The 13,628-nt window shown below is 56.9% G+C and overlaps 1 protein-coding gene across 7 annotated transcripts in view; it reads left to right on the top strand.

Annotated features, from left to right (window-relative positions):
* RANBP3 (RAN binding protein 3) overlaps positions 1 to 13,628 on the top strand; it is a 54,614-nt gene that overhangs the window by 38,616 nt on the left and 2,370 nt on the right. For 4 of the 7 annotated variants that reach the window (XM_040461632.1, XM_040461630.1, XM_040461634.1 and 1 more), the window contains 9 exons: positions 2,197 to 2,262; positions 3,019 to 3,111; positions 4,334 to 4,452; positions 5,445 to 5,558; positions 7,714 to 7,817; positions 9,328 to 9,406; positions 10,580 to 10,682; positions 11,253 to 11,377; positions 13,393 to 13,513. In XM_040461632.1, the coding sequence (XP_040317566.1) occupies positions 2,197 to 2,262; positions 3,019 to 3,111; positions 4,334 to 4,452; positions 5,445 to 5,558; positions 7,714 to 7,817; positions 9,328 to 9,406; positions 10,580 to 10,682; positions 11,253 to 11,377; positions 13,393 to 13,513 (924 nt within the window). The remainder of the gene's footprint in view (positions 1 to 2,196; positions 2,263 to 3,018; positions 3,112 to 4,333; positions 4,453 to 5,444; positions 5,559 to 7,713; positions 7,818 to 9,327; positions 9,407 to 10,579; positions 10,683 to 11,252; positions 11,378 to 13,392; positions 13,514 to 13,628) is intronic. The other 3 variants (XM_040461636.1, XM_040461633.1, XM_040461631.1) reach the window with 1 other exon arrangement.

The following is a 13,628-nucleotide window of genomic DNA, read 5'->3' as shown; positions in this document are numbered from 1 at the left end:
GACAGGCCACACCTCTTCATTGTGCCCTGACCATGTCGCAGGAAAAGGGAGTTTCTTGAAGCCCCGAACAGAGAGCACGTCTGTTTTGGTGGAGACGGGGCCCGTGAGCCCCTCCCTGTGAGCACACCTCCCTGCTGCCTTGGGTTCCTTCTGTCCCCAGTCCTTGGTTGCCATTACAGGCGTGGCTTGCTTTGCCTGTGTGTCGTCCGCCCGCTGCAGCATTCAGTGTGATTTCTTGTGAGTCTGCTAGGTGGGCCGGGTGCGAGGCCCGGTGCCACGATGCTAGGTGACGGTGATCGTCCGCACCTGTGCCCCCGCTGGTCGTCCTCAGCCAGCGGCAAGGGTTGCATGCTGCCACCGTTGCTCTACACAGAGCAGAGAGGTAGAGATTGATCCGGGGCCACAGTGGAAGCGTTGCAAAGCCAGCTATAAGGGCTTTTAAGAATTACCTCAATTGTGGACTTCGTCTTAGTTTTTCCTTAATGTTTGTAAATTGCCAGTCGTCTTATGAATGATACTGAGCTTTGGGAATGTGTTTGAGTATTTCCCTTCTAAAAAGAAACATCTGGCAGCTTGTCTTCCCCCGCATCTGGGGTGTCTGAATCTCGGGAGGGTGGTTTTTATGACCTCTCTCTCACGGGAGTGACCCCAGCTCCACTAACACAGGCTCTTGGAAGCCTGGCGGACTCAACTCCTTCATACCAGCTAGCAGCGAGAGTTTTTTAATCCTGTTTTTGCCCAAGGAGAGCAGTTTGGCTCACCCACGTGCAGACAGCAGAAAGAAGGCTTTCCTGCGCCGTTCAGAATTCTGATTTGACTTTGTTTTATGCCTAAAAGTTTGCTCTGGTAAGGCATTTTTGGTGTTCTAGTGTAGAGTTGGTTGGTTTTTAGTGTATCCACAGAGTTAAGCAGCCATCGCCATAATTAAATTAATTTTAGGTCATTCCATCACCCCGAAAAGAAACCCCGACCCCATCAGCAGTCACTCATCACCCCCTCCCCCAGCCCCTGGCAACCAAGAATCCACTTTCTGTCTCCATGGATTTGCCTGTTCTGGACGATTCATATAAATAGAATCACACACTATGTGACCTTCTAAGACCTCTTTCCATTTGTTTGTCTTTACTCTCTTCCAGTGATGTTTTGTAGTTTTCATTTGTTAAATTTATTCCCACGTGTTATTCTCTTTGGTGCTATTGTAAATGGAATTGTTTCCTCAACTCTGTTTTTGGATTATTTGTTGCTAGCGCATAGATTCACGCAACTGATTTTTGTGTACTGATCTCGTTCCCTGCAACTTGACAAGGGTTTCTTCTGATGAGTTGGACCTTAGCACAAAAGCAAGGCTGCCTCCGGTAGCCCCAAATGCCGTCATCCCTGTGCTGCCCCAGGGACAGACCTTCATGCTGATCCTTCCTGTCAAGCACATCAGACCGTCCCCCCTCCCCACCCCTTAGGAGATAGGCCAAGTCCACAGCACGCACAGATTAAGGGATTTGTATGGACCAGTGGCCCAGCTGAAACCAGGCTTTGAGCCGTCGCCCTGCTTCCTTCCCCTTCCTTCTCTTGGGCCTTCCAGTGTTCTCAGGAAGCGACGAGGTGAAGTTCTCCAGACACATCTGGAAAGAGAGCGAGCCTGCTGTCTGCCACCTTTGATCTTTCACCACAGAAAACGTGTCTCATTTCCCAGACATCTGCTGGTGGTGCAGAGGCTTCTCCTGATTACACAGGCATTCTCTGACAAGACAGAGAGACGGGTCGAAGAAAGGGAGACCGGTCCTAGAGACCCTGATTGGGTGACTCCCTGACATTCTCCAGGGCCTGTGAGCCCAGCACAGCTCCTGGCAAGCTGCCGGGTGAGGTGGCCCAGGCATGGACCAGCTGTGCACGCACTGTCACTTTTGTCTCGCACCTTCAGCAGCCCCCGGTCTTTCATTGGCAGCACGCGACCTGGAGTCAGCACTCCTGCGACCCCCTGCCTCCTCCTTGGCCAAGCTGCTGCCTTATGACCTTGGTGGTTGGACCGGGCTTCTGCGTTTCTGTTTTAGTTTGGAAACATTTCCCGGGTCCTCCAGGCTCATGGCCACTGAAGCCCAGACCACGGTCTTCCCCCCCCTGCCCTTGACCGTCTCAGCTTCGCTGCCATCCCCAACCCCTAAGCAGTCCTGCTTTTTACCTTTTGTCTTGTGCTTGTAGAGGAAAAGAGCAGTGGGTTCCGGTTGAAGCCACCAACGCTGATCCACGGCCAGGCACCCAGCGCAGGTAGGTGCCCGCCTTGGAGGACAGTAGAGGGCCTTTCTCACACCCTTCCCACCTCTGTGCAGCCTCTGTTTGCGTGGCTGCCTGAGGCAGCCCAGCTGGTGTGCTCCAGGCTCAGCCCGCGCTCCGGGTCTCCTCAGTTCCCTGGTGCATGAGCATTGACAAGTCACTCTAAAGAGCCCATCAGATCAGGAGAGATTCTCCCCCCTGGCAGCCCTCTGCCACCCTGAGCGGGGTGGGTGGTGAGGGAGTGGACTTGGCTCGGTGTGGGACGTTGAGGCTCTGCGGCCCGCGTTTGCTCTGTCGGTTCAGGCTGTGTCTCCAGAGCGTCCCAGCCCCAGAGTGCCACAGAGTCACCCCAATCAGCGGAGTGGCCGCGAGCCAGTGGCCTGCTGCTGGGGAACAGGGCCTGGCAGTGGTGCGGAATTGGAAGCATTCTCTTGTGGCTCCTGCCCAATTTGTGTTTGGCAGAAGGGTTTTCTCAGTGTGGCATTTTGAAAAGCAGGTGCGAGGGTACTTTTATGTGAGCCTGAGCAGAGTCCTCAACCCTGGGGGCCTGTCTGCAGCTCTCCGCTCTACTTCACCATCTCTGCTTGGCCCTTTAGCCCAGCACTTGAGGACAGCTGTCCTGTGCTTCCCCCGTAACATTACTGTACTCACCGGCTTAGTTTCTGTAAAGCCCCCTGAGAGCCGTTGCAGGGGTGTGCGTTTCTGCCCACGAAGACCGAGGGCCCCGGGCAAGCCATCCTCTGTTCTCAGGTCTGCCGAGCCAGAAACCCAAGGAGCAACAGCGGAGTGTGCTTCGCCCGGCAGTGTTGCAGGCCCCGCAGCCGAAGGCGCTGTCGCAGACCGGTAAGAAACGGCCTGGCACACGGGCTCGCACGGCGGGGTGTAGAGCGTTCCTGAGATGCGCCGGGGGCAGCTGTGTCTCCAGCGAGGGGACTTCAGCCATATGTGTTGAATGCGCTCCGGAACAGGGAGAGTGCTGGGGAAACGATCCCTTAAATCCTCGGTGAGCTCAGGGAAGACAGAGAGAGATGCCGTCTCCGTGCAGCACTGGGCCGCGGTGACAACCGGTTAAGATGTGCTTTGTGCACGCACTGGCTTCTACAAGCTGGCCCGCTCCCAGGTGTCTGAGATTCAGCCCAGCATGTTTGCAGGCAGAACTCAGCCCCGTGTGTTTGAGAAACTCGTGTCATTTTGGTCACGTGCCAGCCGGAAGACCTAACTCGTCAGCCGCGTTCCCACCATCTCCACACGGTGGTGGTTTGCAGTTAACCCTTAATTTAGTAATACTAATGAGCTTTTCTTGTCTTCCTCTTGGTCTTTCCCTGTAATTCAAAAATTCCTCATCAGAAGCAATCCAACATCCCCCCGTGAGGGAAATAGTTAATATTTCTGAAGAGTTTCAGTGGGAAGGCTTTTTTACATGATGCTGAAGAATCAGCCAGATTTAAAGCTCTGCGTGTCACATGATCTCAACTATTTCAAGGGCAAAGATGCAGGGAACAAAGATGTTTCGTTTTAATTTTTCTTTTTTAACGTTTATTTATTTTTGAGACAGAGAGCGTGAACGGGGGAGGGTCAGAGAGGGAGACACAGAATCCAAAACAGGCTCCAGGCTCTGAGCTGTCATCACAGAGCCCGACGCGGGGCTCGAACTCACGAACTGTGAGATGATGACCTGAGGCGAAGTCGGATGCTTAACCAGCTGAGCCACCCAGGCGCCCCAACAAAGATGTTTCAAGTAAAACTTATTTTATAAAACTCCTAATTGTTCCTTCAACATGTATTTTTTTTTTGTTTTTTTGTTTTTTTTCCCATAACTAGCAGCGTTGTTTCTAAGTATGCTGAAAATTCATACAGTTCTTTGTGGAATAAGCCGTAAGATATTCTCATTCCCGTGAGGTTTTAGTTCTGGGTTTGTTTTTCTGTAAGCATTTGTGATTTTCAGTGGTGACGCCAGATCCTGTTCTTTACAAAGGAGAAGTGACCCTTTTGGTCTAGATGGTGACAGGGGCGCAAGAAGCCGTACCGCACTCCCGTGACCCCACGCTGTCCTTCTCTCCCACAGTCCCCAGCAGCGGCACCAACGGGCTCAGCATCCAGGCAGACTGCACGGGGGCCACGACGGCCACATCGCCCGACACCCCCGCGCGGAGAAGTCCGTCTGATGAGGCGCGAGCGCCTGAGGTGCGTCCGTGCTGGGCGGGGAGCTTCGCCGAGCGTGTGGGCAGTTCCCTGCCCCGAGCAGAGCCAGGGCTGGCCCGCGTGGAGGCTTCTGGATTAGCTCGGCAGCGTGTGCACACAGCAGCCACCGATGCCAGTAGTTGCCGGAATGCCGATGATGGTCCGCGCGCAGTTCCAGAGTCCCGCCTGCCCAGGCTGAGAGCCGCCCAGCCGCGGGTGGCGGGCGGGCCTCTGAGGAGCCCCTGGGGCCAGAGGAACGGCCCGTCGCTGATGGAGCCTCGTGCCGTTGTACATGAAGAGATGTCTCCCCTCCCTGCTTCCACAGCTGAGCAACCTAGGGATTCGATACACGGCCCCGTGCTAACTGGAGAAATGTGCCTGGGGAGGCAGCTCAGACACCTTTCTTTCTTTTTTGCAACGGAGCCCAGGGTTCTGGGATCGGGCGGGCCGAGGGCGTGTGTGCCCAGTAGCGTCGCGCAGCAGCTGCTCGATGAGGGTCCGGGACGAAGAGCTTGCACCTGCGGCCAGTGGGGGGCGGCCTCGCGGTCCGGCTGCAGCAGCGCCCGGCCCCGCCACACGCTGAGCCGCCCCGCGCGTGCGCGCCCGTGTCCGCGGCAGAGCTGCCGCCCGGGCCTCTACACCCGCCGCCTCCCCCACGCCCCGTCCGGGTGGATGTTGGAGCCCAAGCGGTGAAAAGCGTCATCTGCGATTCAGTGTTAGAACGTCCCTCGGCCTCCCGCCTTCCAGCCGCACTTTGCAGGGTTAACGTTAGGAACCGTCGCTGCCACCTGCCGCCACTTGGAAACGCGGGGGCCGGGGCAGCAGCCCAGTAAGTCTCCTGCAAGTCTGCTGCGAGCCCAGGGGACGCTGAGGCGGCCCGGACGCCCAGGGACCCCGCCAGAGAAGACAGCAAGCACGTGAGGCGTGAGAGGGCCCGTTTTGCTCATCGGGGCTAACCTGTCGCCTCTTCTCGGTTGTCTTGTTTGTGCCTCTAGGACAAAGACCCCCAGAAGAATGAGCCTAGCGGTACCGGGGAGGACTGTGAGAAAGCAGAGCGGGCTGTGCAGCAGGCGTTTGTGTTCGGACAGAACCTGAGGGACAGAGTCAAGGTGTGTGAGTGCTTGTGCTCGGGTCGGTCCGCCTGGCTCCTCTTTCCCGTCAGAAGAGGTGGTGCGAGGAGGTGCACACAGTGCGTCGCGGGCTACTCCTGTGGCTCTCGGCGTGTCCAGCAGCTTCCTGCTTTACACGCCTTCCATACCGCACCCTCCGCGGCGGGCCCCTTGTTCTCCCGGGAGCAGCGGACGGGGAGGCAGCCGAGCCTGCCCGTCCCTGAGAACCGATGCTTTGGAGGCAAAGGAGGCCGCGTGATCGGTCCTTTCCACATCGCCAGAGAGGCTGCTGTCGCCTGCCTCGAGGGCACAAAGCAGCACTTAGACCGCTTCGCGTCGTTCTGAGTTGCTGGAGGCCGATCCTGGGGCGTTGAGCGGCATCCCTGGTCCCTGCCCTCTAGGCGCCAGGCATATACCCCTCCCCCCAGTATGGCAACCAGAAGTGTCCCCCAGTAGTGTCAAGTGTTCCCTGTGGGATTAAGTCACCCCTAACTGAGAAGCATTACCTTATTTTTTTAAAGGAGGGCAGACGGAAAGGTAACTGTTTTCTCTCCCATAGGAGGCAACGGCATCTGTCTCCTCCTGGCTGCCCCAGGGCCTGTTGGTCTAGGGGATTTTGAGTCGGGGGGAGAGCATCTGGCAGTGGCAGGGGACTGGGCTCTGGACCCCGTGTGCTGACGCTCTGGGAGACCAGACTGGGCGGCAGTGCCTGTCCAGCCACAGGGACAGAGTGTCCTTCTGGGCCATTTCCAGCAGCTCATCGGCAGGAGCTCCTTTAGAAGCCTGAGAGACCACATCAGTGGCTATGTCTGGGGACGTTTGTGGTTGTCACGACTAAGGCATAGGTATTACTGCCATCCAGTGGGTGGAGGCGAGGGATGCTGCCCAGCCCCCCACAGGGTCCAGGGCGGCTTCCCCACAGAGGGGTCCCGCCCCGACGTCGAGGATGGTGACAGGGAGAAGCCCTGAAATAAGGAAACCCAAGTCTCTCGGGTGCATAGAGAACTTTGGGTTCTGCCGCCCGCTTTCTGCTTTGGTGCTCACTGCCCAGGAGAAACCCAGATGCCCAGAGGTGAAGAGTAGTGTTGCTGTTGCATGGCTTTATCCAAAATAATGAGTCCCTGGAGGCTGCTCACTCCAGGGAGAAGGAAGCAGGAGAAGGAAGGGCCTGGAGATCCCCTGTACTGGGGGCAGTGGTCTGGCCTGGGCTGTCAGGTTGAGTCTGTTCCTAGGGTTTAGGGGGACGGCTGCTTGAAATTGGGGCGGGGCTTTCTCTTCTGGAGGCCCAGGGCTCCTGCGATCCGTGGTCTCAGTTAAAATGCCAGCTTCTCTGGGGCGCCTGGGTGGCGCAGTCGGTTAAGCGTCCGACTTCAGCCAGGTCACGATCTCGCGGTCTGTGAGTTCGAGCCCCGCGTCGGTCGGGCTCTGGGCTGATGGCCCAGAGCCTGGAGCCTGTTTCCGATTCTGTGTCTCCCTCTCTCTCTGCCCCTCCCCCGTTCATGCTCTGTCTCTGTCCCAAAAAAATAAATAAACGTTGAAAAAAAAATTTTTTTTAAATAAAAAATAAAATAAAATAAAATAAAATGCCAGCTTCTCAGTGGGGTGACTTCTGGACACCCCTGAGTCTCTGCTTTCCCGGTCATAGCATGAGGCTGAGAATGCCCATCTCTCAGGGGTCCCAGGAGGGTCCCATTCAATGAGCTGTTTAACACAGCTGGCACAGCACTTAGATTAGAGGAGCCCTCAAGAAACGATGGTTTTATTACATTTATAATACACCCCTGAAGGTATCAGATTTGTAAGTCTACTGTGGTCGCGTTACAGAAGCATTGTTGAAAATGCCAACAAGATGCCAGCTTGAGGGTTTGGTTTTTTAACAAAAAAGAAAAAGCTCTCTCATGCCTTATGGACTGTGTTTTATATCTTCACCGTTAAAAGCAGAAATGGAGACATTGATTACAGCCCCACTCCTGGTATGTTCACACACACACACACACACACACACACACACACACACACGCCCTCACACCTGTGCACCATAGGATTTGTGTCCTGGAAATGTACCATGTGGCCTAAGGGTTGTGCAGACAGGCTGAGCTGTAGAGGCCAGAGCAGGCAGGTCTCCGACTTGTAACTGTGCCTCTCTGTTTCCCAGTTAATACACGAGAACACTGAAGTGGCTGACATGGAGAATGCCGGACATCCCAGTTCAGAAACGCCGACTGCGACCAACTATTTCCTTCAGTATATCAGCTCCAGGTGTGTGTCTTGGGCCTGTGCCCAGCTGCAAGAGGGGCCTGGGGTCCTCCATCGCCCGTAACTGGGGACCCAGACAGGAGACAGCACCGGGGGCAGGAAGGAGCGGGGTGGGGCGGATTTTACCAGAATCCTAGACACACATCCCCAGCTTCTCCCTTTATTCCCGCTCTGGGCACGGCTCTGCAGGGGCCAGGGTGCTGTGCTTCGACAGATACACAAGGCAGGATCCAAGTTTTGCTTGGCCCTCAGAGGGATCTCTATCACCCGGATCTCATGCCCAGAGCAGAACCCAGTAGGCCAGTGTCTGCTTTGCCTGTTACCCACCAGGTTCCAGCCTGTGGGGACCCTTCCACTGGATCCGAGCTCGCCACTGGTGAACACTGCTGGTAGCAGTGCTCACTGATGGCCTGGGGGCCCCACGGGTGTTTCCGAAGGAAAGCATGTCCCTGCCTGGGAGACAGGCCAGCAGAGCAAATAGAACACGGGCTCGGATGTTGGAGAGGCCTGGCATGAATGGTGGTGACGTCGCACTTGGCTGCCTGGACCCTGATTAACAAAGTGCATCAGATGTTTTTTAAAAATTTTTTTTTTAATCTTTATTTATTTTTGAGAGAGGGGGGACAGAGTGGGAGATAGGAAGGAACAAAGTGCATCACGTATGGTTTCTTAAATTTTTTAATCTTTATTTTTGAGAGCGAGAGAGAGGGACAGAGTGGGAGGGTGGGGAGGGACAGAGAGAAGGAGGGAGACATGAATCCGAGGCAGGCTCCAGGCTCCGAGCCATCAGCACAGAGCCCGATGCGGGGGGTCAAGCTCACGAACCACGGGTTCGTGACCTGAGCCGAAGTCAGGTGCTTAACGGACTGAGCCACACAGGCGCCCCAGCATCAGATATTTTTTTAAAGACCCATTTTTTGGGCAGTGCAGCATTTCCCAAATTGGGACGCACTTACAACTGGGACATCATAAACTGGATGAAATGTGATGGTGAGGGTAGCTCCGAGGTCATCCCGTGTCACCTGCCAGCAGCCCAAGGGTGGGAGGTGTCGCCTCCTCTGTGCAGGCCAGGGGACGGGGCTCACAGAGCTGCAGTGACTCATGGGGGCAGCTGCTGCCAGGGACGGGCGAGTTCCTTCCGGGAAGTGGGTGGCTCCTGGTCTGACCTCTGTGGTCAGCCTCTCGGAGGCGGTGTCCTCATGCACCCCGAGGGTGACGCCCACCTCCAGGGGTCAGGGAAGGTGGCCGTGGGGCGAAGGTGCCCACACGAAGTGGATACTTGGAAATGGGAGCGGAGCTGCGGGGGTGTGTTTACCGTCTGGTACAGCCCAGCCTGGAAGCTTGTGAGCCCTACGTGCTGGGCCCGTCCCCCACAGGGAAGGCTGAACGGGGCCTACACCAGGCTTTCTCACCCATTCCTGCCGTGCCCGTGCGTGTGCAGCCCGCGCCAGTGCCCACCTGCCTGCCCCGCTCCCATTGGCTGCCCCACACCCACGGCTTGTCTTCTCTTCAGTTTAGACAACTCGACCAACAGTGCCGACACCGCCAGCAACAAATTCGTGTTTGGCCAGAACATGAGCGAGCGCGTGCTGGTGAGTGGCCCTGTGGGGACCGTTCCTCCTGGGGCACCAGGCGAGGGACGTGTGAGCGCGGCTGCCACCTCGTCTTCCTGTGAAATGAGGATGTGTTCGGTCGCAGGAGAAAGGCCCAGCTCAGGCTTGGGGGGGCGGGGGCGATGCGCCACCAGGCTCCTCAGGACCCTGTCTTGGAGCTTCCTGCCTTTGCTCCCTGCCAGCCAGCTCAGCCTTGTCCTAAGACAGGCTTCCCCTCAAGTCAGGGGCCATGCTTCTTCCTGGCCGAGGCCGGCTACGGTGACCACCATCGGACCAGAGTCCTTAGCCACGTGCTTTTGGAGCCACCTCTGGAGCCGAGGGAGTTCAGCTCCCCTCCCAGACCACGAGGCTGCAGCATGGAGGAGGGGGTCTGGTGAGGTGGCCTTGGGCCCCTGCGGTGTCCCACGTGTGTCCTGCACGCAGCAGGGCCGAGGCTCTTGGGTGCCTTCAGGCTGCCTCCCCGTCCCAGAAAGCCTGGCCGGCTTGAGATGGGGTTCCAGAATAGTTTACCTGCTTCCTGATTTTTGTTCCCTTTTCTTTCCTTCCCCACCGCATCCATCGTGAGCATGTTTAGGGAGCCGTCTTGTCCCACCTCGTCACTTCCGCCTTTGCCTGTGTCCCCGTTACGTTAAGGAGCCTCCTGCTGCTTTTCTCGAGCATCACTACTATCCTTTTTCTGTTAGAGTGAAATAGTCCAAGCCAAGAGCTGCCTCCTACACAGATGAGCAGCTCGAGCCAAGGTGACTGTCACCTGGTGGTACACACCTCCCTGACACATCAGGGGAGGCCTCACTTGGGGACCAGAGTGCACGGTTCGCCTACGGCATACAAGGGGACAGGGCAAGCTGCCTGTATCGTGAGGGTACTTTCTGCCAGGTTTTACCCAGTGATGCTCAAGGATCGTTGTGTGGAGATGGGGCCCCAGGTTGGAACCCACCCCCTGGGGAGGGGGTTGTCTAGTCTCATCTGCCGGGTCTGGGTGGATCCCCAGAACTGTGAAGGAGAAGCCGTCTGCAGAGCAAAGCCCTCTGCCTGGCAGGAAAAGTGCCGAGAGCCGCCATCCCGGCAGAGAGGCTTCCTGATCCACAGCGGCTGGCCCCCGGGAGCACCCAGACACGCGCCCCGACCCGTATGCTTTCGTGTGCCTTGCAGAGCCCCCCCAAGTTAAATGAAGTCGGTTCAGACGCCAACAGAGAAAACGCAGCTGCTGAATCCGGGTCCGAGTCCTCGTCCCAGGAGGCCACCCCCGAGAAAGGTAGGCTGCAGCCCTGCGGCCTCGTGGGAAGGGTACCGAGGGGCAGGGCGCCGTCCGTCCAAGCCCCTGCCCGGGAGGGACGGGGGCCCCAGCTCGCTGCAGCGGCGGTAGCCTCCCGTGACCTGACCGCCGGGACAGAGTCTAAAGCACGGCGTGGTGCTGGTTTTCGGCGCGCGGAGAGGGGACACGGTCGTCCCGAAACCGCAAGGTTACGGCCGTGCGTGGTGCCTCTGGGGGAGAGGGTCGTAGAGGTGGTTGTCCCCTTCTTTCTGCTTGCCCTGGGGTGGGGGGCAGGGGGAGTCTCCAGTGCTGTGTGGGAAGAGCCTCGCCGTCCCGCCCCGTGCTGGGGAACCGGCAGCCGGGGGTCTGCAGCTGTGCTGGCACCTGGCTCCTAGGTGGTCGCCCTGCAGGCTCCCGGGGCCAGACCGCCCTGCCTCAGAGGTCCGCCCCGGGTCCGGAGCCGAGACCTTTTGTTTTGTCTTGTCTCCTGTGAGGTGCGCACGCACGCACCCCCCCACTCCCGCCCCCCCCCCGCCCCCCCCGAGCAAATAAATAGTCAATGTCGTTTAGCCAATAACATTTCAGAGTCCCTGGCCGAGTCGGCAGCCGCCTACACCAAGGCAACAGCCCGGAAGTGTTTGCTGGAAAAAGTGGAAGTCATCACCGGGGAGGAAGCGGAGAGCAACGTGTTACAGGTGCGGCGGGCCTGGTGGGGGGTGTCTGGCTCCTCTGGGCCTCCTGGCCCTTAGGTGGTGGCGTGAGGGGCTGTCAGTAGCCCCCCGCTTCTCGGTGCATCTGACAGGCTGGACAGAGGGACCGGTTCCCTACCCTTTAGGACCTTGTTGGCAGAGCTTCCGAGAGCTTAGCGAGTGCTAAGGGACTTGTAGTCTTGCTTTGGTTTTGAGTAGAAGGATCGGTTTTGAGACATTCTCAATGATTCGGGGCGTTACAGAGACTGTTGTAACAAACACCCGGAATGAACAGCTGGGAACATTTTGTCACACTGGCGCCCCATGTTGTCTTACTAGGGAACGGAGACCACAGATGCAACCCAGCCTCTGTCCCCACCTCTCCCCTGTGCCCGTCTTCCTCTGCGTCCCGAGGCAACATGGCCACTTTGGTGGGCCTCATGCCTTTCGTTCTTGCACACACATATGTGCGTGTGTCTATGAACTGCGTCTGTAGGGCAACAGAGTTTTTAATGTGGGGTTTTAGAATTTTTTTTAATGGTGTTTTTTTTTTTTATTTTTTAATTATTTTTGAGAGAGGGTGCGAGCAGCGGAGAGGCAAAGAGAGACAGGGAGACACAGACTCTGAAGCAGGCTCCAGGCTCTCAGCTGGCAACACAGAGCCCGACGCGGGGCTCGAACTCACGAACTGCAAGGTCATGACCTGAGCTGAAGTCGGGCGCTTAACCGACTGAGCCACCCGGGCGCCGGTGTAGGGCTTTTAGAACTACTGCTGTTTCTGCCCGCTCGGCATTGTTTTGAAGTTCTACCCGTATAAAGAGAGCAACTTGATAAAGATCTGCACACTTCATGTGGAGGGCCAGGCATGGTCTCTGTGGTATATTCCGTTTTTATACATCTATAGCAGCTTTGTTGAGATAGAACACATATACTATGAAATTCACCCTTCTGAAGCATACAACTCAGTGGTTTTAGTATATTCACATAGTTGTGCAACTGCCACCACTATCAAAATAGAACATTTTTGCCCCCAAAAAAGAAACTTCGTATCGGTTAGCAGTCAGCCCTCCCACCCCCTCCCCAGCCCCGGCCCCCACGAGCCCCCTTCCTGTCGGTGGATGGGCCTGTTCTGGACGTTTCACACACGTGGACTCACACCCTGTGTGGCCTCTCGTGTCTGGTTCCCTCCCTGAGCGTCGTGTGTTCAGGGTCCGTCCCCGGGGCGGTAGGTGTGGGCGCCTCGCTCCTGCTCGTGGCCGAGGGACGTGCCCGTGCCTGGTGGACGTCTAGGTTGTTTCTGCTTTCTAGCTGTTCCGAACCGTGCTACCATGAACGTGTATACAGGCTCACGTGTGAAGATACGTGTCATTTCTCTAAAACCCTGGGCCATGCGGTAGCTCCACCTTTGACATTTTGAAGAACCGTTTTCTGCAGCGGCCATGCCATTTTTCATCCCACCAGCCGCGTGCAAGGCTTCCGGTTTCTCCACACCCTCCCCAGTGCCTGCTGCCACCCTCCTAGCAGGGGCGAAGTGGTACCCCATTGTGGTTTTTATCTTTATTTCCTTAGTGATTTTTTTTTTTTTTTTTTTTTTTTACTTTATTTTTATTCACTGAGAGAAAGAGCATGAGCAGGGGAAGGGGCAGAGAGAGAATCCCAGGCGGGTTCCACGCTGTCGGCACAGAGCCCAACGTGGGGCTCCCATCTCACAAACCGTGACATCCTGAGCTGACAGAATCAAGAGTCGGACGCTTAACCGACTGAGCCACCCAGGTGCCCCGACCTTAGTGATTTTTTTAATGTTTCTCTGAAAATGTAGACTTCATCTTCGCCGGAGAACAGGAAAAAAAAAGAAAAACTGGCCAAGGGCTACGTGACCCGCTCCCCCGCCCCCAGGCCATAGTTTGCTGACCTCTGCCTGCTAGTTCACTCGGTAGATTGGAGGCTCTGGGGAGTTTGTCCACACCAGTGTCCACCCCCGCCGGGGCCCTGCTCACCCAGAGGGCTGCCCTGTGTTCCAGATCCAGTGTAAGCTGTTTGTCTTTGACAAGGCCTCACAGTCGTGGGTGGAAAGAGGCCGGGGGCTGCTCAGACTCAACGACATGGCGTCAACTGACGATGGGACACTACAGTCCCGACTAGGTGAGCCGTGGAGGGGGCCTGGGGTAGTGCAGTGGTCCCCACGCCCAGAAGGGCAAGATCCCAGGGCGGATCCCCACGGGAGAGCCCCTGGCACCCACACCCCGTGGCCTGCAGG

This window comes from Herpailurus yagouaroundi, unplaced genomic scaffold (assembly GCF_014898765.1).
Source record: "Herpailurus yagouaroundi ecotype Mexico unplaced genomic scaffold, PumYag 295, whole genome shotgun sequence".
Classification (NCBI taxonomy): Eukaryota; Metazoa; Chordata; class Mammalia; order Carnivora; family Felidae; genus Herpailurus; species Herpailurus yagouaroundi.
The sequence above is the reverse complement of the archived record's forward strand: the minus strand, read 5'-3'. Positions and strand labels throughout refer to the sequence as shown.